We start from the raw sequence: 27,473 nt of genomic DNA on the forward strand, positions 1-27,473 counted from the left end.
TCAATCTGAACAATAATGATGGTCTTAAAATCCCAAACATATGGAAGGCATATATTCAACCCACGGAACCTTCCTCACTAAGAACAACTATAAACAGGACTGTAGAAAATCCAGTATCTTAAATAACAATTGTAATACTAAAAATAGGACATCATTGTTTCTGAAAGAAAACCATCTGTAAGAAAGAATGTTTAATCCTGTCATCATAAATAGAATTTAGCTTGATGTATTTTATAAATATTTTTTTTTTTCTTTTTTCACTAGACATCATGCCAGTAGAATAACATGTGATCAGATCATTGTTTCTCTAGCTTACAGTTAATAATGTAACTCAGCTTGTCTTGTATATTTATGTATGCTCCAGATGATGATCTTGATATGAAGATCGAAATTTCGGGATAATAAAAAAGTTTTTTAACACGGTTGTAAATTCCATAAAATTTTTAAACGAATGCTGATCACCATGTAACACTAAAAGAATGGATTCCTAAAAATAGCATACCCGTTATGCTTGATCCCAGTTACCATATCTGATTCTGATAGCCAGGTTTCACTAATGCCAATAATCTTAGATATTCAATAAAGTGACGAACTCAACCCCTTTGTTTCTGATGCTCCTGGCATGGTGTACAGACATAACAAATTACCACCTAGCTTATTATAATTAGATATGCAATCTATTTGGCCTTGTTGTAGAATTTTTTCTTTTCTCTCCCCAAACATACTCAAAGTCTGAACCCAAAGAATACTTTTCCATCCCTTTGTCAGATACCTTACCATGCTTGAAGCCATTCATATCTTTATCATGTCTGTATACCATAGCTCATACACATTTTTCTCATTCCTCTCTTGATGATCTAGTTTCCCTGACTTTCTGCATTATCTCATATCGATAAGTAATTTTTCCAGGCTCCTGATGCCAAATGAATTCAATTGCAGGCCGTCCCTCTTATACAAGTCCTTTCTATTGTCAAACACACCCCCACGCATCTAAATATTCGCATCCATTTCTCCTACACAGCCTGTGCATGGAACCATTTGCTATCATTGCCCTCCTTCTTAACTCTGTACTGTCATATCTGAGTAGCAAACCCACAATTTTTGTTTTCGCATTTCTTTCTCGCTTCTTCCAACAGACCTTTCATATCTTCTCTCATTCTATATTTGTTTCTACTTAAATTATTAATTCATACCAGAACTATCATTTCTTTTACTTTTATGTTTTTCAATTATGCTTGTCATATTTTTAATTTTTGCCCAGTGACTCTCTTGGCAACTGCAAATTTTAATATTGAATCACCATACCATATTACCTCTTTTTTCTTAGATTTTAATCGACTTACCTTGTTATTAATATGATTACCAAGTTCAGTGCATTCCTCTTCTCTTCTTGTTCAGATCCTGCCTAGGTTTTTGTTAAGTGTTTTTCCACTTTTTCTAATTCTCTGGTCGATTTTCTAATAATTTCTTTTAATTGAGATATTTCCAATGTCTGGTTATCTTCAGATAAGTTATTATCATCATCATTACTGCAGCAAACACTCTCCTCAGTAGTAACAACTTTAACTTGAGCTTTAGACAGTGCCCTGTTGTGATGAGTTTTTGGTGCCATTCTTAAGAGTAGTAAAAACTAACAATATTTCTACAATTATGTTCTTAAATACTGTAGTATAATAAATACACTAAAAACTACAATAATATGCTAAAAATATACCAATAAATCTAAGAAAACACACTCAATAAATCAACAGAAATCACCGATCTTTCGGGAGCTTCCTAACAGCACCAATGTATAGACTGTATAGACTGCATCTTTATAATTATATCATGATCTTCAAATGCAGTAAAAGAAATCATCTAACACTGCACTTAGTTTCTAATTTTTATCTTAACATTAACCTGGTAGGGTGGTGTTAGACTGAAAACTACACATTGCATTCTAAATATAATAAAACATGTAAAATATGTTGTTGTTTTTGTCTGTTCCACACACGAAAGTTGAAGAACCTATGGTGCATTAGAGCTGTGTTGTAGGCAGGGTTTATGAAAGACAGATATGCCAACATTTTTCTTGAAGAGTTGGAGGTAAATGGTTGTTGCGAACACTTCTTGAGGAAGGCTATTCTAGAGAATAAATAAATGCAATGGAATGAAAGAGAAAGAGGAGATGCAGGTTTGGTGCATCTACAGTGAAGGGCATTTGGTGTATTTGAGATAGTAAAGGGATGTTGGACAGCTATTGCTCATGTTTTTACAGGCCCAGTGGAAAGTGAAAGAATGATGGATTTAGAAGTATCTGTAGAAAAAGACAGAAACAGACTATCAGTTAGATAGTGAAACTATCTCTACTGCATTAAGAATTTTAGGGAGGTTCCTGGTGCACTCTCCCAAACATGTAAACAGAGTTAGTGGCTAGATGGGTGAAAAGGTATAAAAGCTATTACTGTAGTTTATTATTTTTTTAAAATAATCAATTTGTTTCATTTACCAAAGAAAATTAAACATTATCTAATATGATAAATTGAAGATGTCAAGAAATTATATATTTTTGTTTTCATTCTTTATCCAAGTGTAAGCAAACAAAAGTTTGTGCATGAAATATCTCCATGACTGGACTAATGACTTCACTTCACATTGCATCACATCACAACTCCTGTATACAAGTAGCTCAGTATCTCCACAACTGGACTACTTGTATATAGGGGCTAATGATTTCACATCACATCACAGCCCCTATATACAAGTTGCCCAGTCATGAAGATACTTCATGCACAAACTTTGTTTGCTTACACTTGGATAATGGATGAAACCAAGAATATAATTTCTTGGCATCTTCAATTTATAGCATAACCAAGTGAAAAAACTTTCAGCAGTTATCTAATATGAGATATTTTTTAATCAAATCTTTTAAAATACATCAGTTGATTTCAATATGCATATTATGCATAAAGCTTTTATTTTTATCTTTTTACCAAAGTGACTTCCAAAAAACATAAAAAAAGAATTAGCAAACGTTTTTTTTTAAATTGCTTCATAATGCAATTCCAAAACATTCTAAATGTTTCATATGGTATTCACTGCACCAATGCATATTATGATTAATGCCATGCATAGATGAATCATGATAAATCATAATGGATTATGAATCATACATGCTGTGTTCAGATGGATTTGCTTCTCTGAATCATTTCTTTGTACATTTTCTGTTCTCTTAAGATCAGACTAAATGCTTGCATGATTTATCACTATAGATTACAGATTCGTTATATTTTTTTCTGTTTTAAACATGACACTTGGGCACACATGATTTTTGTCTCTAGTTATTGGTTCATATTTAATTTATTCTGCCATTAACTGATTTAATGTACCATTCAAATGTGGAAGCCAGTGTCTTATCCTGAAATCAGTATTCTTTTTCCTTGCACAGTTTTGGTTTCAATGGAAAGGACATGCAAGAGTTCATGGCATGTCTGATGTGCAAATAGAAAGCAGAAGTTAATTTCTCATATCCTTCCTGGTCTGTTAGCAATTGTAATACAAAATAGTTCATTTGCTAACATGAACATGTTAAAGCAGGATATCTCTTGTATAAACAAAGAAATGTTTATGAGAAATATAATCATTTCTCATATATAAATTACATAATTATATAAGTGAAACTAGAGTGAAACAAAAATGTAATATACATTTTTTAATAGGTTGTTAGGTATCCAGATATGTTTTGGCTCTTGGGTTTTGCAAGTTGCATTTTAGGATTGACTGGTTTTGCTACTGTGCCCCTTGGCCTAGAACTTGGAATTGAATGCTCCTTTCCACATACACCTGAAGCTACTAGCACAGGATTTATAATTATATCAGGGTAAGATGATTTAGAACAGTTTTTTTTTAATGTAAAAATAAAATCATATAAATTAATAGCATTGCATTATTACGGTGATTCACTTATTATTGATCTGATTTAATTGTGTAATCCTGTGGTCAGTTGCACTATGCTCATTTCTGCTCTTGATGTATTTTGTCATGAAACCTTTGTGACATTATCATAATTACTTCATGCATTACTGCTGTTTTGTTTGGTGTTTGTTGTACAGACAGTAAATTGTCTATTAACTGCTTCTTAGCACACACTCAGAAGAACACATGCCTTTTGGTTTGAAAAGACCAGTTTCATGAATTAATTGGCCTCTTATACAGACGTAGTTTTATATTCCTGGAAAACAGACAAAAATGGCCTAAAAACACACTAAACTTACAGACATAATTGACATATTTTCTGTTTTCACAGTCAGAATAAAAATTAGTGAAAGCAAAAAATACTTTCCTTTTTTTTAACCATGATTGATTGCTGTGATTCGATCTGAATAATACTGGACATACTTTTTTTGTTTATTAAAAAATGCAAATCAGCAGGAGAAGATGGGATAAACTCCGAACTGTATAAATTTGCTGGAAAAAAATTTCATCAAAGATTATTAAAATTTGTAAATAAAATATTTACAAATGTACAAATACCAATAGAATGGAATACAAATATAGTAATACACATACAGGTAACCCTTGTATAACGTAGTACTTATACAACGCAGTTTCGATATAATGCGGTCTACAAATTGTAGTATCCCTTATTGAACACGGTACTTATACAACGCAGTTTCGATATAAGATGGTCTACAAACTGTAGTTACCCTTTATCTTTTCGTATATTTTTCAACACACAACTTAAAAATCAAATTTTATCTTCGTTAAATTTGTGTCTGTCCATATCGCGCATGTAGTTATAAGTAGCGAATTTATATTAAGGGAAATACCCTTTAGCACACATGTACATCAATTATTTACCTTATGAAGTGCTTATTGTTGAAAATTGTCTTCGTTTTTCTGCCTGGAAAGTGCATTAAAAATCATTAGTGTGTTAATCTCAAGCTGAGCACTTTAATTTTTGGCGAGTTACATACAATATGTAATGCTTTTTTTATGTGAAAAATTTATTTTTATAGTAATGGCCACTTAGAGCGCTTTTGTGATATGGTTAAAAACGAAATAGTGAATTAATTGATGGGAAAAGATTTAAATGAGGAGGAACTGGTACAATTAGTAGATGATGTCAAAATGAGGAAAGTTCTGCCGAAGGTTCTGATTGTGATGAATCCGTTAAAGAATTCAGTGTAAAGAAATTAGCAGAAGGATTGAACTTGGCAAGAAAGTTATTTTATGGATAATGATCTCTCAATGGAGCGCTCCGTAAAATTCACTAGACAATTGGATATTTGTTTAGCTCCGTATTATGAACTTCATAAAAAATTGCAGCATAGTCGTAAGCAAGGTCTTATTACTGACTTCTTGATAACTAAACCAGCTGAAGTATGCAATGAGAATTATGCAAATGATGTTCAAGAGATTTCAAGTGATGACGACATCCGGCCACTCGTAAATAAAGAACATCTATGAAATGTTAGTTTTGAAGACAGTGATGACTATTAAATCATGCACTTTATTTTATTTTGTCTAAAGCATTTTATGCATTATAAGCAATGAAGTTTACATACAGTTTTATATTTTTATAAGTGTACACTTATAAAAATATTTATGTATTTTATTTCATAGTTTAGGTTTTCTTAACTTACATGAATTACCTGAATTAAATAAAAATATATTTTTGTTGGATATGTCATTGTTTATATAATCTTTAAAAAAAAAAACGATTTCGGAACCTAACCCTACTTGTTCTATGTGATCTGAGTCTCGTTAACGCGGCATTTCTATGGAATCTAACATCCGCGTTATACAAGGGTTACCTGTATTTAAAAAAAAAAGGGAATAAAACAAAAAATGCTAATTACAGAGGTATTAGTTTATTGAATGCATGCTGCAAAATATATAGTAGAATACTTAATGAAAAAATGAAAATATACAGTGAAAAAATATTATTAGAATGTCAAAATGGATTTAGAAAAGGATGCTCTATAATGGATGCAGCTTTCTGTTTAAAACTACTTATAGAAAAAAAGAAGAGAATTTAATTTAGAAACTCATCTTTTGTTTATAGATTATGAAAAAGCATTTGACAAAGTAAAAAGATATGTACTGTTTGATATATTACAAAGAATAAATATCCTAATATTCTACTACATGATTGAATATATATACAAAGATAACGAAATAAAAATAAATGAAAAAATGTCTGAAAAACAATCTATAAACCCAAGGAGTAAGACAGGGATGGCCTCTGTCTCCAACACTTTTCAATATTTACATTAATGAAATATTAATACAGTGGTACACCTTAAACAATTCAGGTGTAGAAATTTCCTGGAATAACAAAATAAATATGCTATTATTTGCAGATGACCAGATAATAATATCAGATAAGGAAGACGATTATAAAGAGCAATATATAATTTAAACATTATATTAGAACAGTTTGGAATGAAAATTTCCTAGATAAAACTAAAACAATGGCATTTTGTGGACAAATTCCAGTTAGAAGTAAAATAGTTATTAATAATACAATAATAGGACAGATAAATGCTTTCAGTTATCTTGGATGTGAAATATCATATGAAGGAGAAAAAGACGTAAAATTAAAAACTTCAAAATTTTTACAGATCATAGGCCTGATAAATAGAACACTCAATCCAAATATGATACAAAAAAGAAACACGCTTGAAAATATACAATACTTTAGCAGTTATTATATGGCAGTGAAATTTGGGAAATAAACAAAGAATAAAAACAAGTGAAATGAGATTTATGAGAACTGCAAAATACACATTATTAGACCAAAAAAAGGAACAAAGACATTTTAAAAGAACTGAAAACAAAATCAATAGAAGAAAAACTAAACAGTTATAAACAAAAAAGGATAGTTCATGTAAATCAAATGGCCAACACCCGATATCCTAAACAAATATTAAAATATAAGCTAATTGGAAAAAGAAGGCAGGGTAGACCTCAAAAAAAGGATATTGGGTGGATAATGAGACCAAAACAGACCAATATGGTCTATACCCATAATATTATGATGATGATATTTGTTTTGTTTGTAATCAATATTCCATTTTCATCTTTTACACCTGTAATATAAATTCAATGTATAAATGTAATATAAATTCATCTTTTACACATGTAATGTAAAGTTTACTTGCATTATCAAGAAGTTTTCTTGTTTTCTTTAGACTGCTATTTTCTATTTCTATTCTTATCATTTTTGTATTGAAATGTCATATCTTTTTCCTGATGTTTTGTAAAGTTCACTATATTCTATGTTTCTTATACCATATTCTGTGTTTCTTACAAACAGAACAAACATGTTGGAGATCATAGCTCAATTTTATAAATTATATACACATAAATAGAAAGTAATAGAAAACAACAATAGAGAAAAGGATACTGAAAGCTATAATGAATATACAGTCAAAGATGATTAAATAAAACATGCACTTACAAAAATGAAAAATGGAAAGGCACCTGAACTTGATGGAATACTAATAGAAATGTTTAAAAAAATGGAGATCTCCTGCACATAAAACTAGCAGAATTGTATACCAAGTGTTTAAGAACAGGGAGAACCCCTAAAAATTGGAATACTGGAAAAATCATCCTTCTATATAAGAAAGGTGATCAAACTACATAAGAAATAATAGATGTATAACCCTTCTACCAGTCCTTCATAAGTAGTTTACAAAAATTATAGATGTAGAATAAATATATTAAATTTTTATTAACCAAGGGAACAGGCAAGTTTCAGAACATCCTTATCAACTTTAGATCATTTACAAGCCTAAAATCAAGTAATAGAAAAAACAAAAGAATATATCAATTTCTTTTCCTCATAGATTACAAAAAAGCCTTTGACTCAATAGACCTGTAAAATGCTTGCAGCTTTAAAACATATGGGAATAGATAAATAATAAAGTAACATGTAAAAAACCACAGTGATATCTTTAATTAGTAAAGGACATATATTTCATACTAAAATTAATAGTACATCTTCAGTGTCTGTAATAGGAATGGAATACAGGCAAAACGTTCGGTGGATCACCTATTAAAATAAAATTGTTACTGCATGCTAGGAAATAATAGAAATAACAGATTTAATCTATTAAGATAAATGTTTTTTTACATAAGATAAAAGTCTCCGAGATCTTTGAGAGAGACATAGTCATTTCTATTTAAATTCGGTTGGTGTAAGATAGTTTCACAACTTTCTTTGAATAAGCGTTCATATTTGAATCTGCATCTATGGAGGAGAACTGCTTTATCCCACTGGACACTATGAGTAGAGTTAATACGGTGCTGCGCCAGACCAGACTTCAGAGGTTTGTTATCGCGATAACAATTGTATTTTAATAGGTGATCCACCGAACGTTTTGCCTGTATTCCACTCCTATTACTGTTACAGACACTGAAGATGTACTATTAATTTTAGTACAAAATATATGTCCTTTACTAATTAAAGATATCACTGTGGTTTTTTTACGTGTTACTTTATTATTTAATTACTATGCCACAGGTTCCACTAAAAATTATATGGGAATAGATGATATTTATATTAACATATTAACTCACGTATATATGAGAGAGGTTCATCAGTAATAAATTTAAATGGAAAAGAAAGAGAAATAAAAAGTGGGATCAGACAGAGAGACTCTATCTCACCACAATTGTTTGCTACAGCCCTTGAATATGGTATGAGAAAATTTGAACTTGGTGGAAAAAAGGACTGAATATTGATGAATAATACTTAAGCAATCAGCAATTCGCTCATGATATTCTCATAGCAACATCACCAAAAGAACTAGAACATGTGATTATTGAATCAAATGCAGTAAGTCTGGAGATATGACTACAAATAAATATGGATAAATCAAAAATAATGTATATAGTGAAAATACTCCAGAATGAAAACAAATTGAATTAAATCAAAGACAGATTGAAATAGTGAATTCATACAAATATCTAGGACAAATCATTACAAACAACCATAAACTTGATAATGAAATTTCAAGGTGTTATGGATGATGATGATGTCCAGTTTACTCTTTTTGACATGTTAAATTAATAGCTGGGAGGCAATCTTGCCATTTTAAGTTATACAAGGGTAGTTCCATAAGTTTCTGGCCTGACTAACTTTTAGAATGGAATAGAAAGAAAATAACTGTCACTTTTCAACATAATCTCCTCTTTATTTCAACACACTTTTCACATCTTTGAATTAACATTTCTATGCCCTTGAAAAAATAGTGTGCACTTTTGTCTGCAAAATGGCCTAAAACTGCATCTTTGACCTCATTGTCATCTGCAAATTTTCTTCCTCAAAGGTGGTTAGTTTCGAGAAGAGGTAGTAATCACTGGGCTGTAGGGTGGGTGGTCAATCTCCTGGAAGCCACAGTCCTTCACTGCAGCCTCTGCAATGTGGACTGGAACATTGTCGCAAAGCAGGCAAACACCATGACTCGGCATTCCTCATCTCTTCTCCTTTATGGCATTCATGCAGTTTGTGCAGGATGATATTCTGCATTCATGGTGGTATTCCTTTCCTTGAAGTCAATCAAGAGAATTTCCCTGCAATCTCAAAAGATTTTTGCCATGATCTTGGTGGACTTGAGTGACCTTGGCTTTTCTTGGCATTGCTTTGCCTGGTTTGTGCCACTCCATGGATTCCCTTTTGGAAAGAAGATCATAATAAAGGACCACGGTTTGATCCCCAGTGACAATGGATTCCAGCACTTCTCTCTGATTCCCTTGGCAAAGTTCTAAAAACTTGTGGGAACAGATCACACGATGCTCGTGAATTGAAAAGAGAAGTCGGGTCACCCACTTTGCACTGACCTTCGTCATGTTCTCGTAAATGATGTGAGAGATGGTTGTTATAGAAAGCCCCAACCTTGCTGAGATTTCTTTGAGCTTCAGCCATCTGTCACTGATCAGTTCCTCCTCAACAAGAGAGAGACATTTTCCTCAGGCATCACTTCCACAGGCCAACCATCATCATCATCAGTGCTCTCTCTTCTTTGGCAAAATGTTTAGCCCATTCCTTCACATTGGAATATGAAGGAGAAGCCCAATAAACACCATCCAATTGCTGTTTGATAGCATTGAAGAAAGCCTTCTTTGGTGAAAAACTTTATCACAGCATGGTACTCAATTTTTGACATTACAGCTGCTTAGCGTGCTACGTTTTAGTCAAACTAGTGCGTCCAACTAAATGACACAGGTAAAGAGTTGCAACTGGTGCACTAAGCTCCCCATAGATGGTGCTATCTGTCACAGCATTTCAAAATTGGCATGATTTTTTAAGTCAGGCCAGAAACTTTTGGAACCTACCTCATATATTGTTTTATTTTGATTTTGATTTAATTTAATACTACTTCTTTGCTTGTGTGCATCCCACAGAAGCAATACTTTTTATAGATTAGTTTCAGAGCAGGAGCATTAAACATGAAACATGAAAATAACAAGTTTCTCAAATTTTCTAAAATAGCATTGGTTATTATTATTATTATATAACACCTCCATGGAATACAGGATCAATTGCAGAGGCCTCTTTATACACTCATGAGCAGTTGAATTAGAGATACCTGCCGTGTTGACAAAATGGTGCTGTGGTCGCTCCGGCGAATGGAAATAGTGACGCATGACAGGGATGTCGTCAGACCTTGTACTGACTGTCTGAGTAATAGTCGAGCATAGAATGGGGAAGACTGGAGATCTCAGCGAATTTGATCAGTGCCAGATAATTGGAGCCAGACGTATGGGGCACTCCATCGCTGAAGTCATGCAGGCACTGGGCTTTTCACGGGTCACTGTGTCAAGAGTGTACCGTGCGTACATGGAATTGGGTAAAACCACAGCAGCCAGGGAAAACTGCCGTGGTGTACAATGTGTCGATGACAGAGGACGCCGTTGACTAGCTCGGTTGGTAACATTGGATAGATAGGCCACAGTGCCACAGATCACTCGCCAATTCAATGCTGGACAACAACAACATGTGAGCAGCCACACCATCCAGAACCATCTCCTCACTATGGGGTACAGAAGCCACCGCCCGAATAGGGTACCTCTGCTCACTGCACGTCACAAGGCACAATGATTACCATGGGCATAGGAATATCCTCATTGGACCCTCGACGCATTTAAAAAGGTCACCTGGACTGATGAGGTATATGTTGGTACACGCCGATGGCAAGGTACAAGTGCATTGGCAAGCACATGAAGCAATGGATCCCTTGTGCCAGCAGGGTACAGTTCAGGCCGGTGGTGGTATCCTTGTATGGGGCCTGTTTACGTTGGATGAAATGGGTCCCCTGGTACATCTACCATTGTCCCTCACTAGCGAACGATACAGGGACCTGCTGTCAGATCATGTGCACCTATTTCTGTGCCTACAGCACCCTGTAGGAGACCTGTACCTACAGCAAGACAATGCACCGGCCCACCGCTCCCGAATTATGGCCGAGTGGGTAGACGAACACTCCATGGACATGAGGATGCTTGGCTGGCCCCCAAGGTCCCCTGACCTCAATCCTATTGAACACATCTGGATGCTGTCGGGAGAGAGATATATATGCACCCTGGACCCTGCTCTGACCAATCTCCATGCATTGTGGGAGGTTGTGCAGCTGTCATGGATCAGTTTGGCTCCCCAACGCTTCTGGTGCCTTGTGGAGTCCATGCCACGCCACATCGCCACCGTCATCAAGGCAAAAGGGGGTGTTACCCACTACTAGACAGATATCTCTAATTCAACTGCTGATGAGTGTATATATACACACAATCTACTGTCTGCAGTATTTTTGTCTGTTAATTATGTGTGTGTTCTCTGGCTGATATACCCATTATGAAGAACATATAAATTGCCTTCAGTTGAAATAGCTCATTATCATCCATTCTAAAGGCTGATATTTCATTGTTTGTACATCTGCTCTATGGAGGTGCTATAGAGTAAAAGGACTTGAAAAGAGATATTACATTTTTTTTTAATGGTGTATTAATCTAGACCATTACCAGTTTCTTTTTGATCATAGAATTATTATCACTACTTATACTTGTTTTCAAAGTCAGTCATTTTTTCTGATTAAACTTGGAATAAGCTCCAAATTCATTTTAGTTTTTCATTTAGTATGTATTGTTCGTGAATTAAGTACATAGATAATGAAAATATTAGTGTATATGAGGAGTGCAATGTTTCAGTGTAGGCATGGGAGAAGGTGAATATAAAACAGGGAACTAAGAGTAGGTAAGAATATAAACAATGGATGATATTCTTACTTACTCTTGGATTACATTAGCTTGGAATTAGATGAAAATTTAGTGTAAGTGAAGCATTTGGTAAATAGTTGAGGAAACAATAAGTAGATGAAATTGACAATGCTAAGGCTGTTATTGCAAAAGCATCAAAAAGATGCAGTGTAGCACTGTATAGTGATTTGATTGTATTTTTTGTAGAAGTATTTTTTAGTTAGTATGAGAAGAATAACTGATGCTTTTGCATATCATTCAGAGTTGGTAGTGATTGTAAATACCAATGACCAGGGAAATGAGAGCATGTTGAAGGGAATCTGAGAAATTGTTGTGGCAGGTGAAAAATAACAGGATAGTAGGGAAGATGGTTATCATATTAACGAAGCATGACTGTAGTGAGTTGAATTGAAGAATGGAAATAATGAGTAGCATGATAGCTGAACTATATAAGACAAAAGGCATTTAGGGTGAGTGAAATACTGTGTCCCACAGCAGTTTCTTGCTTTTAACCAAAAATTGTAACCAAAATTGTGTAAGGGGGGAACTAATGTGTTTGTTTTAATATATATTAGAAAACAGTAATTAAGAAGTTTACACAATTAGGGAGTTTACACAATTTAGTTCAAAGAAATTTATTTAAATTCAAGAAAGCAGAAGGATTGAAATTTTCATTCACTTGTGTATTTTAGTTTTTTGATTGAAGCTCTAAACATGAAGTACATTTTATCAAAGTTTGTGCTGTTCCATTTTTTGGACAAAGATTTTATTAAAAATAGATAAAATATGGCATCATCTTTTATATTTGCATCTGTGTAACTGTTTTGAACATTAAAAAAAATGGATTTTGCTAAACATTTTCAGTAGTTGGGTTTTAATTTCATGTTCTTTCACATCGGTGTAGATATCTTTTGAACACACCTTGCAATTTTATACTGTGCTTACTGGTGGTGATCACATGTTTGTTTCTAATTTCAGGAATATGCAAGGAGCTATTTATTTATTTTTAGTGGAGTCATTGAGTCGCAAGATTTCTCCTGAGCATAATAAATGCATTCTACAAAATAAGCAGGGTATTACCATACAGGCTCAAGATATGACAGGTGAATTTTTGTAATTTCTGTTCATAATTTAGTAAAGCTTGCCCCATTAATAAATCATATTAGATTCTTTTGTTGTATAATTATTTTACAATTTTGAAGTATAAATTTATGGGGAAAAAAAATTCCAAGAAGATGCATTTTTCTAATATTCATAGCTATATTATACCTTTTGCATAAAAATAAAAACATTTTATTTCGAAATTATCTGAGTTATACCAACCATAATTTTATAAATAAACACTGTGAAATAATAATTATTATTGTAACTGTGGAATAATAATAAATTATATCTACTTCAAATTATTATTATTATTATTATTTCGGGCAACTCCAGGAGTCCTTAGACTCATCGAGGGAGGCCCTAAACATCATGTCCACCCAACTATGCGATTACATTCTCACAGTATCTATCATACCTTGTCTTGAACTCATTCACCGTCATAGCACCCACAACAGACTCTGGCAGCTTATTCCACTCATTTACCACTCTAAAAGTAAAGAACCCAGCTCTAACACCCCTGCTAACCACACTCTTGCCCAGCTTCCATAGGTGTCCCCTAGTTCTCCCACCACCAGTCCTGATCTCAAAAATATCCTCTGAATTAATCCTATAGAATCCCTTTAGCAATTTGAATGTCTCAATCATATCTCCCCTCCTCCGCCTATCAACTAGTTTCTGCAACCCACAAATCTTCAACCTGTTCTCATATGGTTCATTCCATAGACCTGTTATCATCTTAGTCACTCGCCTCTGGATCCTTTCCACCTCCTCCCCATCAAGAAGGAACCGAGGTGACCAAATCTGGGCACAGTAGTCGAGATGAGGGCTTATCAAGGCTCGGTACAGAGGTACAATAACTTGCTTGTCTCTGCTCGTCAAGGTATTTTTCAACAACCAAGTGAGTTGATGAGCTGATTTAGCTACTTTTGCAGTGTGCCCCCTAAACTTCATCTCCCTATCCACCAACACTCCCAAGTCCCTGGCCTCATCAATCTCTTGGAGTACAGTTCCACCAATGTGGTATACTGCTGCTAATCTTTTTACCCCAAAATGCATAACCTTACATTTTGTCACATTAAATTGACACCCATTCTCCTTAGCCCAGAACTCCAATCTATCTAAGTCATCCTGCAAGACTTTGACATCTTCTGCATTCACTATTGCCCTACCCAACTTTGCATCATCAGCGAACAAATGAATTGTTCCACTTAGATCCTTCCCTATATCGTTAATGAACAGATTAAACAGCAGTGGTCCAAGAACAGAACCCTGCGGCACACCACTAGTCACAGGCCGTCTTTTGGACTCTACTCCTGAATAAACTACTCTTTGATATCTCTCCATCAACCAACCACCTATCCACCTCACCAACCCTATATCCATTCCCATATGTTGTAGTTTACGGATTAGTATTCCATGTGGTATCCTGTCAAACGCCTTAGCCAGGTCCGCCAGTATCACTGTAAACCCATTACCCTTATCCAGTTCAGCCGTCACTGTGTTATAAAACTTGAGCAAGTTACTGAAGCATGATCTACCCTTCACAAAGCCATGCTGTCCCCTGTACAGTATCTCATTTTCATCAATCCATTCCTGTATTTTTCCCTTGACTACTTTCTCTAAGACCTTGACAACGACTCCTGATATGCTGATCAGTCGGTAATTTGCAACCGTAGTCTTGGATCCTCCTTTATGCAGTGAAACTATTTTCCCCTCTTTCCACACCTTCGGGACTAAGCCAGACCTGAGACTCAGATTAAACAACATGGTCAAGGGCACTGATAATTCTTTAGCCGCTTCACGCAAGACCCGTGCCGGTATACCATCCAATCCCACAGATGTGTTCACATTAAGGTTCTCTAATAGACTAGTCACCTCCACTTCATTCATCACTATTCCCATATAGACTAATGGTTCCTTCATTTTTTCAATGTCACCACCTGGATGATATGCTTTTGCAAAGTGCGCGCTCAGTAACTCCACTATATCGACTGATTCAGTGACCTCCTTATCATCGTCATTCCTTAAAATCATTTTACCGTGTACAGTTTTTTTCTTACTTGCAGCATATTGAAAGAACTGTTTTGGATTCTCTTTTGCTTGCAAAGCTAGTTTCCTTTCATAATCCACTTTTGCTTTTTTTACCACGCTCGTTACCTTTCTGGCCTGCACTTTATACCGTTCATGTGCCTGCAGGTCACCCCTTTCTTTAAATTCCCTCCACAGTTGTTTCTTTTTTTGCGGCTCAAGCTTAATGGTGTTATTCATCCATTTAACCCCTACTTGTTTTACTATTCGGACCCTAGGTATACAATTAGCCATTACCTCCTGTAAATGCTCCTTGACCACTTCCCATGCTCTATCGACGTCCAGCCCTTGCAGTTGTACATGCCATGGCACTGATCCAAGCAATCTCCTAAGCTTGTCATACTTGCCAGCACGGTAATTCCACATATACCCTGTCTTAATCGAAATTTCCACACCTTTAGCCACCTCCCAGGTCAAGACCTTATGATTACTCTCACCAATAGGTGGCAACATGGTCATATTCATTACAGTCAAATTCTCAGATGCTATTACCAGGTCAAGCACTCTCACACCCCTAGTATTTTCAATTACATGCTGTCTCAGATAGTTATCCCTTAATAATTGAATAAAATCCTTTTCCTTCCTCACATGTGTCCTCTCCTCCTTCCAATCAATGTTACCATAGTTGAAATCCCCCATAATAATTACCCTCCTTCCACTCATATCATCAATTTCCCTATGCATACTATCTCCACCATCTATTCCATCACCTGGTCTATAGCAGCACCCAACTTTATATTTTATTCTGCCAGTCTCAATCTCACACCAAATAGCCTCAAATGAGCTCCTTTCACTATCTTGCAATACAACTTCAATTCTCCTTGGCTGCAGTTCATCAGCTATCATCAATAATACCCCTCCCTCCATTTTATTCTCTCTGTCCCTCCTAAACACACTATAACCTACACATTCTATCACACTAACTATATCTTCTTCCGTCAGCCATGTTTCACTAATGCCAATAACCTGTGGCCAGGAAGAGCCAATCAAGGCCAAAAATTCTTCCTTCTTGTTCCTAATACTCCTGGCATTAGTATACATGAAATGCAGTGATCCCTTAGTCCCACCCCTATATTGATATGTTATTCTAAATGACCCATTCCCATTTTTTGTCCTTAGTGCTGGCTCGGGTACATTATATACATTCTTACACTCATCTGGCTCACTGATGTCTGCATATCCATTCCCCCCCCCCCTCCTTGGTAGTTCTAGTTTCCCTGGTTTTGCACATCCATTTTCACTTCATTCAGCAACACTCTTTCCAGTCTCCGCACACCAAGTCCATTCAAATGCAGGCCATCCATCTTGTATAAGTCCTTTCGCCCTTCAAACTCATTCCACACCACACCGTCTGCATAACCTACGCATAATGTCATTTGCAATTATGGCCCTCCTCCTAAACTCCTCTCTGTCATACCGCGGCAACAGACTAACCATTCTAACTCTGTCACTCTTTTCTTTCGCTACCTTTAACAATACTTTCAAGTCCTCTCTCATAAAAAATTTATCACCTTTCAATTCATTCGTACCCGCCACAATTATTAATTCTTTCACCCTCTGTTTTTGCACTCTAATACTCTCACTTACATCCTTAAATTTCGCACCCGGTAAGTACGATTTAGTTACACTGCCATCTATCACCCCTCTTAATAACGAGTCACCATACAACACTCTTTCCTTCATTTCAGAAACTCTCTCATTCTTGCACTGTTTTTTTACGTTATCCGAATCACTCTGGTAAGAGTTTTGCAGGTGCTCTAATTGCCGCTGCGCATTTTGTATCACTGCGCGCAACCTAGCGATCTCACCTCCTACAAATAATTCCTCATTATTTTTATTCATTTAAACCATTTTCTCTCTCAATATGGTTGCTTTCACTCTTTCTTAGATCACCGCTCTCATTGCCATCTTGTACATCGCAATTCTCTATCAAGCCACTATTTTCACTCACATTCTGGCAATTCTGGCTTTCTTCAACCATAACTATCTCACTACCTGACACATACTTCAACTCCTCACTTTGCTTACACTTTCTACACATTCTCCCACCACTATCACTTTCAATCCAAATTCCAGCCTCATTCGGGAATGCATACATTCCACACACATCACATTGGACACACTCTCTCACATTATAGTTTTTGTACAATGGCGTCGTATTTTTGGACGCCATTATCTTACGTCGCATTGCCACCATGTTCAAATCTATGAAACGTAATGTTATATACTAAATTAAATAACGTAATTCACAAAAAAATCCCACAGACACAACAAGCTACCAAAATTAGGCAGTATTACGTTATAATTTTAACCTATATTCTAATTTTTACTCAAAATTGTACTTAGCTTTTGGGAGCTCTCTGAAAACACAACCATCCGTCTCTTATTATGACATTATGACAACAGATCAAATCAATCTTAGCGATTAATTTATTTTTATTGGAAATGTTTGCAGTCTTTGATTTTTAAGACCATTTAGTGATGCTCCATTACTTTACATTTTCAGTAAATGATTCAGTTTCTTTCAATTTACCAAAAAATATAAAAATATTACATAAATTATTTTCATGCTATTTGCAGAAGATTGCCTTGAAAATAAAAATGATTATTATTATTTATATGGGCACTCCATAGAATCAAAAGACTTATTGCGGGAAACCCACTCTCCATTAACACAATACATATCATATATCTCCTTAAAGCTATTCGTTGTTGGGGTGCTTACAACCATTGCTGGCAATTCCACTCATTTGCAACTCTACAAAAAAAAATTTAATCCCCACATCCCTTACTAACCATACTCTTAGACAGCTTCCAAGTGTGACCCCTTGTTTTCCCCTTACTCCCCATGTATTGAAAAATTTCTTGTGTGTCAATCTTATAGTATCCTTTTAGTAGCTTGTAAGTTTCTATCATATCCCCTCTCCTTTGACTGTCAGCTAAACTCTGCAACTCACACACCCTCAGTCTATCCTGTCACCAGCTTGGTCACTCACCTCTGAATCCTCTCCACCACCTCCCAATTCCCAAGAAATGCAGGTGACCAAATCTGTGCACAGTTGTCAACATGTGACTGAATCATAGCCTTATTAAGAGGGTATCTTTACTTGTCAATGTGATCACCATTTAGTGTTGAATAGAATAAAATTCAATTTCATATTGAAAAGAAGAGTGTTTAGGAAAATTTTAAAACAAATCAAAGTTGAGCAGCTTTCAGAATTGAACTGTAGACTTAAATACACAAACATTATTCAAGAAAAAAATGAAGGAAATTAAAAACAAGAAAACCAAACCTTGGAGATTCATTGGCAAACCCTGAAGAAAATATTCATTCAACCAGAGAGGCATGTGATGAAGTAGTCTGCAAGGATAGAAAAATCAACACTCTATGATGTACTCAGGTAGTTAAAGAGGTGGTCAAGGTTTTTTTTTTTTTTTTTTAAATGAAATTTTCTGGCCATAAGTCAACATCTGATCTTGGAGAATACTAAGAAAGCAAAGCACTGTGTAAAACTAAACAAAAGTAATTGGAAGACTTTGGCAAGAACCTAGAAAAAAATATCAGGAAGGTGGCAAAATATTCTGGAAATTCTTGAAAAATCTTAAAAATGAAGGAAAGAGTACTGGAAAAGGAATCGAGATGATAAAGATAACATGAAAACCAGTGGTGGCTCGTACGTAAGCACTGCAACACTGCAGCATCCCCAAGGAAAAAATGAAAAAATGAAATTTTGTTTGTGTTGTTAAATAATAATGCTTACAACATTATATAAATGCAATACAACATGTTAAAGGTTACAACTTATGTTTTGACATTGATTGAATAGTTAATAATTGGAATTGATCGATTAATGCTTTAGATTACGAAACAAATGCACTGCAATCTAATGCAGTGTCAGAATTATCACATTAGGCCAATTGCATCTTACCTCGCCAATATTCGCTTGCTCTTCTCATTGCATGTTACAAGTGATTCTGACACTGCTCATTTGGGCAGTGTATCATACACTTGCGCGCATTATTTCTATGAGATACGAAACTTTTATTATTGCGTGTTTGTGGTGAGGATGAACTATTTTTTGTAAATCTTATTTTATTTTGTTAAAATAACATATAATTATTTATTTATTATAGATACAAGGCTGAATTATGACACGTGTCACTGTTGAAAATATGAAAAGAATTATATTTTTTCAATCATCTTTATATGAAACAAATGCATTGCGATCTAACACAGTGTGAGAATTATCACACCAATTGCAGCTAGACTCGCCGATATTCGTTTACACTTGTCATTGCACGTTACAAGTGATTCCAACATTGCTTGTTTGGGCAGTGTTTGGAATGCTTGTGCGTGTTATTTCTGAGATACGAAACTTTTATTATTGGTGTTTGTTTATTAAGTTTGTTAAGGGTGAAATATTTTTAATAAAACAATTTTTTAATATGTAAATTTATTTATTAATAATTGGTTACTGATTAGGAAAAAAATTTTTTTTTTGTATATGCAGCACCTCCACTTAAAATTTTCACCGGTCACTACTGATGAAAACTGACAATAAAGATATTGCAGAGTCTTAAGTATTACTGTGAAAGATCGAATGAAACAAGTAACGACAGCATGGTGATAGAAAGCATTCAGTGGGAATGCATATCGATACTTGAAATACAAAAAAGCTATCAAAAGTATGTGGAAAGGCAGCTAAAAATGCTCAAATATGAAGGTATAAAAATATTTTTCAGCGGCTGCACTGAATAATTCAGAAAGTCTGAACAGAGGAGCAAATTCTGGATGATTGTTGGAGTAGAACTTTCATAGTATCCATCTATAAAAATAAAACTGAATATGAGAATTACAGAGGAATTTCCCTTATTGAATGTTCCTGTTAGATTTATGCAAGCACTTAAGAAATGGCTAAGAAAAACTGTATAAGGGAAGTTTGGAGAAGAACAATGTCTGGATTCTAGCCAAATAGAAGTCAGGATCAAATTTTCACTTTTAGATAAATAGTAGAGAATTCATTTTAATATAACAAGGATCTGTATTTAAGTTTTGTAGATTTGGAAAAGGCATATAACTAGGTGCCAAGAGAAAAGCTGTTCAAAATTCCAGATTTATATGTGTAAATGGGATACCATATACACTATATGCTAAAGACCAAGAAATTATATACTTGGTTTTAATCCTTTTCCCAAGGATGCAAAACAATGTTTGCATGTGAAATATATATATTCATGTCTGAACTACTTGTATATAGAGGCTAATGACTTCATATCACTTGCCTTAGTATGTATCCCATAATGCAAAGACCCCCCCCCCTTTTCAGACCTATATAATGCAATGCATAATGGGAAAAGCCACTGCCCAGACTAGTTTCGACCTTTATTGAGGTCTCATCAGTGAGAGCCAGAACTGGGAGAGATACCAAGGTTGAACCAATGCAGAAGTCATATTGTTACACCCTGATAACTTAAGAATGTGAAAATTTCAGTTATCATGATGTAACAAGAGAAGAAACAAAAACCCTGTATGAATAGCTAAGCAAGCATGCTTATTCCTAAGCAGGTATCATTAAGACTTTGATAGTAACGAATACATAAAATTAAAAGAAAGAAAATATGCTTGCATCCAAGTGAAAAATATAGCTGAAATTGTTTGTTGAACTAAGAAAAAAAAAAAAAAAAGGAAATTTATTACAGTTGTGATATGATAAAATAAGGTTAAGTAAAGCAAAGAAGATTAGTCATATGATTTTGTATGTGGGAGGCTAGTTTTTACACTTGAAATAAGAGATTAAAGATTCGAGTTAATTCTTAGAAAATTTTGGAAGGGGGGTTAATTTAGTATAGAAGACATAGAGGGTAGCTTAAACAAAGACTAAAGCTCAAGGGCATAATTCCCGAATTGAGACTTCGTCACATGTCAGTCGTGTGCACACTGACCACAGGATGTTTTGGCCAAAAAAATGCCACTCTAATTGGTCAGTGAAATCAACTCCAGTAAAGGGGGAAGAAAAGAAATTGAAGAAGGTGCCGGTAGGGTCATCGTATAAAAGGGTTAGGAATCCCCCCCCCCTCCAAGAGGCTTTTTTCCTGAGAATTTTCTTGACGAGTCTTTGTATAGGTCTCACGCGGTTTTCCTGAGTGATGGGTTAGGAGTTTTCTCCGTCTGACACAAACAATAAGGAAACAAAGTGTGCAGAATTTCGATTCCGTGTTCCTATTGTAAGAAATGAGGGACGCCGTTTAGTTAAAAGAAAGAAGATAATATCAGTGTGTTTCATCATCCAGTGATAGTAATGAGAGAAAGAAATCTATACAGAAGTCAGTGCTCACGTGGTGACTTTTACAGCCATAGAATAGATGATCCTATCTATGTTCTTGATTGAAGCATGTAAAGTTAAAATTGTGAAAGCCCATCTTAATGCCAAAGGAACTTAGGAGTGATAAGTTATAGAAGAGTTCGTTTTAGGAAGGTACAATCGGAAAAGGGTAGAAACCAGTGTAGAAGACCCAAGTAAAAAGGTACTGTAAGAATCTCGTGTCAATTCAAATCATATGTAACTATAATCATTGTTCAATACCAGAACAGTTGAAGGGATTAATGAGAATTATACTAGGACTTTAGTACTTGTCAGACTAGAATGAGAATAAGCTTGTTACTATTAATTAATAAGTATTCATGTGCCTAGAGATTTATGCATGTACATTGTATTTCATTTAAGAGAGTTTTAAAGGTCAAAAGTGTGTATTAGCTCAGCGAAAGGATAGTTTTAATCCATATTGTCATAGTAAGAAAATTAGAGTAACTGATTATATATGTCCTAGAAAGTACAGAATTATAGCATGATCAGACCAGTACGGGGTTAGATAAAGGGTCAGCTAGTTCCAAGACTATATATGTTTGTTTGTATAGAATCTATTATGGCGGTATGATCACAATTCCCACATAGGATCTTAGCCTAATACTTGTGTTTAGCTAGTGATAATTTGCATTATATATTCTGAGTATTGAATTGAGTTTTTATTTGATAAAGAATGAATTGTACCATGTTTAAGAGTTCAATAAATTTTTGTTCAATGAAAATACAGTTGTCTGAGATTGCCGCTCAATGCACCACTTGTAACAACGTACGAACCTAATCACACATGGGGGGAAATTTTGTTAAGTTACGAGATAACGGTCATGATTGCATATTAGTTTTCACACTCAGACATATTTTGGTAATTGCTCCTTGTCTTTGAATTTTATATGTTAAACTAAATGTCCTGAAAAGCGCAGTATGAAATAAATATTTAGGGACACTAAGGGGAGAAGAAGCTTGAATATTTGTATTTGGGTGATATCTCGTATATAGATAAGATTTATATAAAGACAAGTAGAGTTTCACATGTAAGGATAGTTGAAAGCATAATAATCGTAAATTGGGACACAACGATATATCATATACAAGTAGCCAAAAGGTGTTTGACCTTATTAATAAAAATTTCTGGATGAGAGATTCATGTCCTTTTTCTCAAGGACAAAATGTTTTGTGTCCTTTGGAAAAAGATTAAAACCAAGTATATAATTTCTTAACAGAAAATGCAGCTGTTTAACAATGAGACTTCTGTAGTGAAAATAAAAAGAGGAGTTAGACAAGGTTGTATCCTTTCACCAAATCTATTTAATATCTATAGTGAGACAGTGATGAAAAAGATTGAAAAACAAAAAATAGGAATTAGTATGAATGGTTTAAAATACAACAGTCTTAGATATACTGATGATTCAATTCTAATAGCAGAAAACAGAAACAAATTAATCAAATTAATGCAGCTACTAATTGAAGAAGGTAAAGAATTTGGATTAGATATAAATGCAAAAAAGACCAAATTTATGAAAATCTCAAAAGAAAGCAAATCTAAGCCAGAAATATTCATAAACAATATGAAAATTGAACATGCAACAGAATACAAATATTTAGGCACCTACTTTACTGCAGATGGAAAGCAAGATAAAGAAATAAAAATAAGAACAGTCATAGCTAAAGATGCATTCTGGAAAAATAAAGATCTGCTCAGAAGTTCTGTGAGTATTGAGACAAAGAAAACAATGATAAGAACATTAGTGTGGCCAATTTTCACATATGGAAGTGAGACCTGGATATTCAAGAAGAGAGACAACAGATAATAGCCTTTGAAATGTAGGAGAGCTCTGAAAATTCCATGGACAGAACATGTGACAAATACAGATGACCTACAGAGAATGAGAACACAGAGAACTTTATTACAGGATATGATCCAGAGAAAGATGAGATTGGCAGGACATGTACTGAGAGGTTCAGCCAGCAGGACAGAGGATACTAACAGTTTTGGAAGGAAAAATTATGGGAAAAGGATCAAGAGGCAAAAAACGAAGGACATGGCTTGAATATATAAGATCATGGACAGGATCGCATGGCTATGCAGAAACAAAAAGGAAAGCCACCAACAGAGAGAACTGGAAGGACATGGTGCTGCACCCTCTCACTGAGGAAGTTATATGATGATGACTTCTACACCCGTATACGCTATATATACAGGGTAGTTCAAAATTCCATGTACAAACTTTGAGGGGAGGTAGAGAACATCAAAATCAACCATATTCAGGAAAGCATGACTGGAAACACCACCTGAAAGTGATAGGTGGTGCTGTTCGGCAGTGCTCCAGGTGAGCAATTGGGGCTTCCTCCTTCAAGCTTTTGACGTCATACGAAGAACATGCATCGTTTTACGAATGCTAAGATGGCAGACATGCACCTCGTTTATGGATTAGCTGACGGTAATGGACGACCCACTGTATGAATGTATCGCGAAAGGTACCCAAACAGATGTGTACCTCATCACCAAATGTTTGCGCATTTGCATCAGAAATTGTGTGACTATGGATCATTCAGGGACGCAGGCATGATAGTGGGCGGCCATGATCGACGCGAAATCCTGCCATGGAAGAGGAGGTGTTGCATGCAATGGACAATAATCCAGAGACAAGCACGCATGCCATTGCCTCTACTATAGGAGCATCTTGATCAAGTGTATTGTGCATTCTGCACTCCTCTGAGTCCTTACATCCATTTCATCTGCAACGAGTCCAGTTACTGATGGCCGAAGATTATCCTCGACGTGTGGAATTTGTGCAGTGGTTTCTGCAGAAAGGTGCCATAGACCTGGATTTTCCAACTTGTGTTTTGTTCACGGATGAAGCTTCATTTACCCGCAAAGGGGTCTTCAATCACTGCAATGCTTGTGTGTGTGGGCCCATGAGAACCCACACGCTGCGATCGCATGCTGCCCAACAACTCTTCGCCATTAATGTATGGGCAGGTATCGTCGCTGACTGTTTTGTCGGCCCATACCTGTTACCACCCTGAACTGGACTCCCAGACGTATCGGACCTTTCTGGAAGGAGTTCTGCCGGATTTACTGAACAATGTTCCAGTGACTGTGCATCGGCAGATGTGGTTCCAACATGACAGGGCTCCAGCCCATTTTGGCATTTCTGTGCATCAGTATTTGGACAGGTCCTTTGGGACTCGACGGATTGGGCGTGGTGGATCCATCGCATGGCCCCCCACATTCACCTGATTTGTCAAGCATTGATTTCTTTCTGTGGGGGACCCAAAGAAAGAAATCAGAAAGAAAAAAAAATCACGTGTTTTCTTGAATTTAGGGGTGGCATATACTCCAACAATAGTTCTGAGTCTTAAAATAGGTCTCTTATTTTGATAATTTTTTGATCAACCATCTAGCAACTTGGCCAGTCATTGCTTGCTGTTCATGATGATATCATCATAAACAAAAACACTCTTTGACTTAGCCTCTGCAGTTAACTCTTCACTCGTTTTCTCATTTGTTTTTAATTTTTAACTGTGGAAGGGGAAAATAAACCAGTAATCCTTTACACTTTTTACTTTACAGTTCAAGTCTTTTTGTATTACTTAGATGAACAGCACATCTGCAAATGTTGGATAAAACTTAGTAAAGTGATTTATATAACACATTCATGAGGGGAAAAGATTGAGGTGCTTGGTGAAACATCCAGAAAGATTACAGAGCAGAGGGGAAGGGTTGGTGGTGGAATAATGATGTACAAGAAGCAGTGACGGCTAAGAGGAAGGCAAAGCGGAAGTGGGACGAGTCAAGAGTGGAAGAGGACAGAGAGGAATACAGAGAGAAAAAGCGAGAAGCCAAGAGAGTTGTTGCACAGGCGAAGGCCATGGCATATCCAGATCTTTATGATCAATTAGAAACAAAGGAAGGACAGAGAAAGATTTATCAATTGGCAAAATGTAGAAATAAGGCTTCAAAGGACATCGTACATGTGAGGCAGATCAAAGACGCTGAAGGAAGAATATTATGGAGGGATGTGGACATAAGAAACAGAAGGAGAATATACTTTGAGGGACTTTTGAATGAGGAAAATGAGAGGACTCACAGAGAAGATGGGCAGTCTTCTGAGGGGATGGTGCAGAACATCAGTAGAGTGGAAGTGAAGGGGACCGTGAAGAGGATGAAGAATGGAAAATCGGTGGGGCCAGACAGGATTCCAGTGGAGGCATGGAATGCTCTGGGGGAAGAGGGAATTGACCTGCTGTGGAACCTGTTCATGAAAGTTTGCCAACAGGAAATCGACCAGGCATGAAGCAATTTGGCTTCATGCCTGGTTGATCGGCCACAGATGCTATCTTTGGGGTACGACAGATGATGGAAAAGTTTTGAGAGAAGCAACAGGAGCTACATCTGGTATTTATTGATCTGGAGAAAGCGTATGATAGAGTGCCAAGGCAAGAAGTCTGGAGGTGTCTGAGGGAGGTGAAGGTACTGGAGAAATATGTCAGGTTGGTGCAGGAGATGTACAGAAATGTGAAGACAAGTGTTCGAACTTGCCTGGGAGTGACAGAAAGTTTTCCAGTGACAGTTGGCTTGCATCAAGGGTCAGCATGCATTAAGTCCGTTCCTGTTTAATATTGTGATGGAGGTGGGGACAGAGGAAGTGAGAGAAGACATACATGCCTTGGACTATGTTGTATGCAGATGACATCGTGCTGTGTGCAGAATCAAGAGAAGAAGTGGCAGCCAAACTGGAAAAGTTGGAGGAAAGTACTGGAAGAGAGAGGTATGAGACTGAGCAGAAGTAAGACCAAGTATATGTGTTGCAAAGTGGATGACAGCCAGGAGATGGATCTGGAGCTGGAAGGAAATGTCATTAGGAAGGTCTGTGACTTTAGATACTTAGGTTCAACAATGAAAGAGGATGGTGAGGCTGAGAAGGAAGTGGGATGCAGGATACAAGCAGGATGGAGGAACTGGAGAGAGATGGCTGGAGTGCTACGTGATAAGAGGGTGCCGATCAATCTAAAAGGTAAAATTTACAGGACAGTAGTGAGACCAACTATGACGTATGCTTTGGAAACTGTGGCCCTGAGGAAAAATAACATCAGCAGGATGGAGGTAGCAGAGATGAGAATGCTTAGGTGGATGTGTGGTGTGATCAGAAAGGATCATCTGAGAAATGACTATGTAAGGGGAACGGTGAAAGTTACGAACTTAGGAAGCAAAGATACGGGAGGCAAGGTTGAGATGGTTTGGTCATGTGATGAGGAGGGAGGAAGAGTATGTGGGAAGAAAGGTCATGCAGATGGATGTGCAAGGGAGGAGGAAGTACGGATGGCCAAAGAAGAGATGGAGGGAGATGGTGGAGGAGGACTTGAGGATGAAGAACTTGGATGTGGCTACAGCCCAAGACAGAAAGTTGTGGAGGAGACTCACCACAAACAGTGACCCTACTTAAGTGGGAAAAGCTGCAGAAGAAGAAGATGAGGAGAAAAAGATGAATCCACTTGTGTTGTACTTGATCTTCAGTAGGACACCAGAATTTGTCCAGTTCATGCCTGGCATATATTGGTAGTTTAGTTCTAGAATGAAAATGATCCTATATAGTGAAACACATCTCCCACCATATTGCACAGATGCAAGCAAAAGAAAGTAAATATTTATTGCAGCACTGAAATCAGCACAAACAA

General features: G+C 36.0%; 1 protein-coding gene across 2 annotated transcripts in view; it reads left to right on the forward strand.

Annotated features, from left to right (window-relative positions):
* The window catches only part of LOC150106402 (solute carrier family 49 member A3-like), a 137,049-nt gene that overhangs the window by 101,311 nt on the left and 8,265 nt on the right, over positions 1–27,473 (forward strand). For both annotated transcript variants that reach the window (XM_090392423.1, XM_090392424.1), the window contains exons 8-9: positions 3,699–3,859; positions 13,219–13,343. In XM_090392423.1, coding sequence (XP_090248549.1) covers positions 3,699–3,859; positions 13,219–13,343 — 286 coding nt within the window. The remainder of the gene's footprint in view (positions 1–3,698; positions 3,860–13,218; positions 13,344–27,473) is intronic.

The sequence above is a fragment of the Typopeltis vanoorti genome, chromosome 5 (assembly GCF_054136105.1).
Source record: "Typopeltis vanoorti isolate ZY-2024b chromosome 5, IOZ_Tvanoo_1.0, whole genome shotgun sequence".
In the NCBI taxonomy this organism is placed as follows: domain Eukaryota; kingdom Metazoa; phylum Arthropoda; class Arachnida; order Uropygi; family Thelyphonidae; genus Typopeltis; species Typopeltis vanoorti.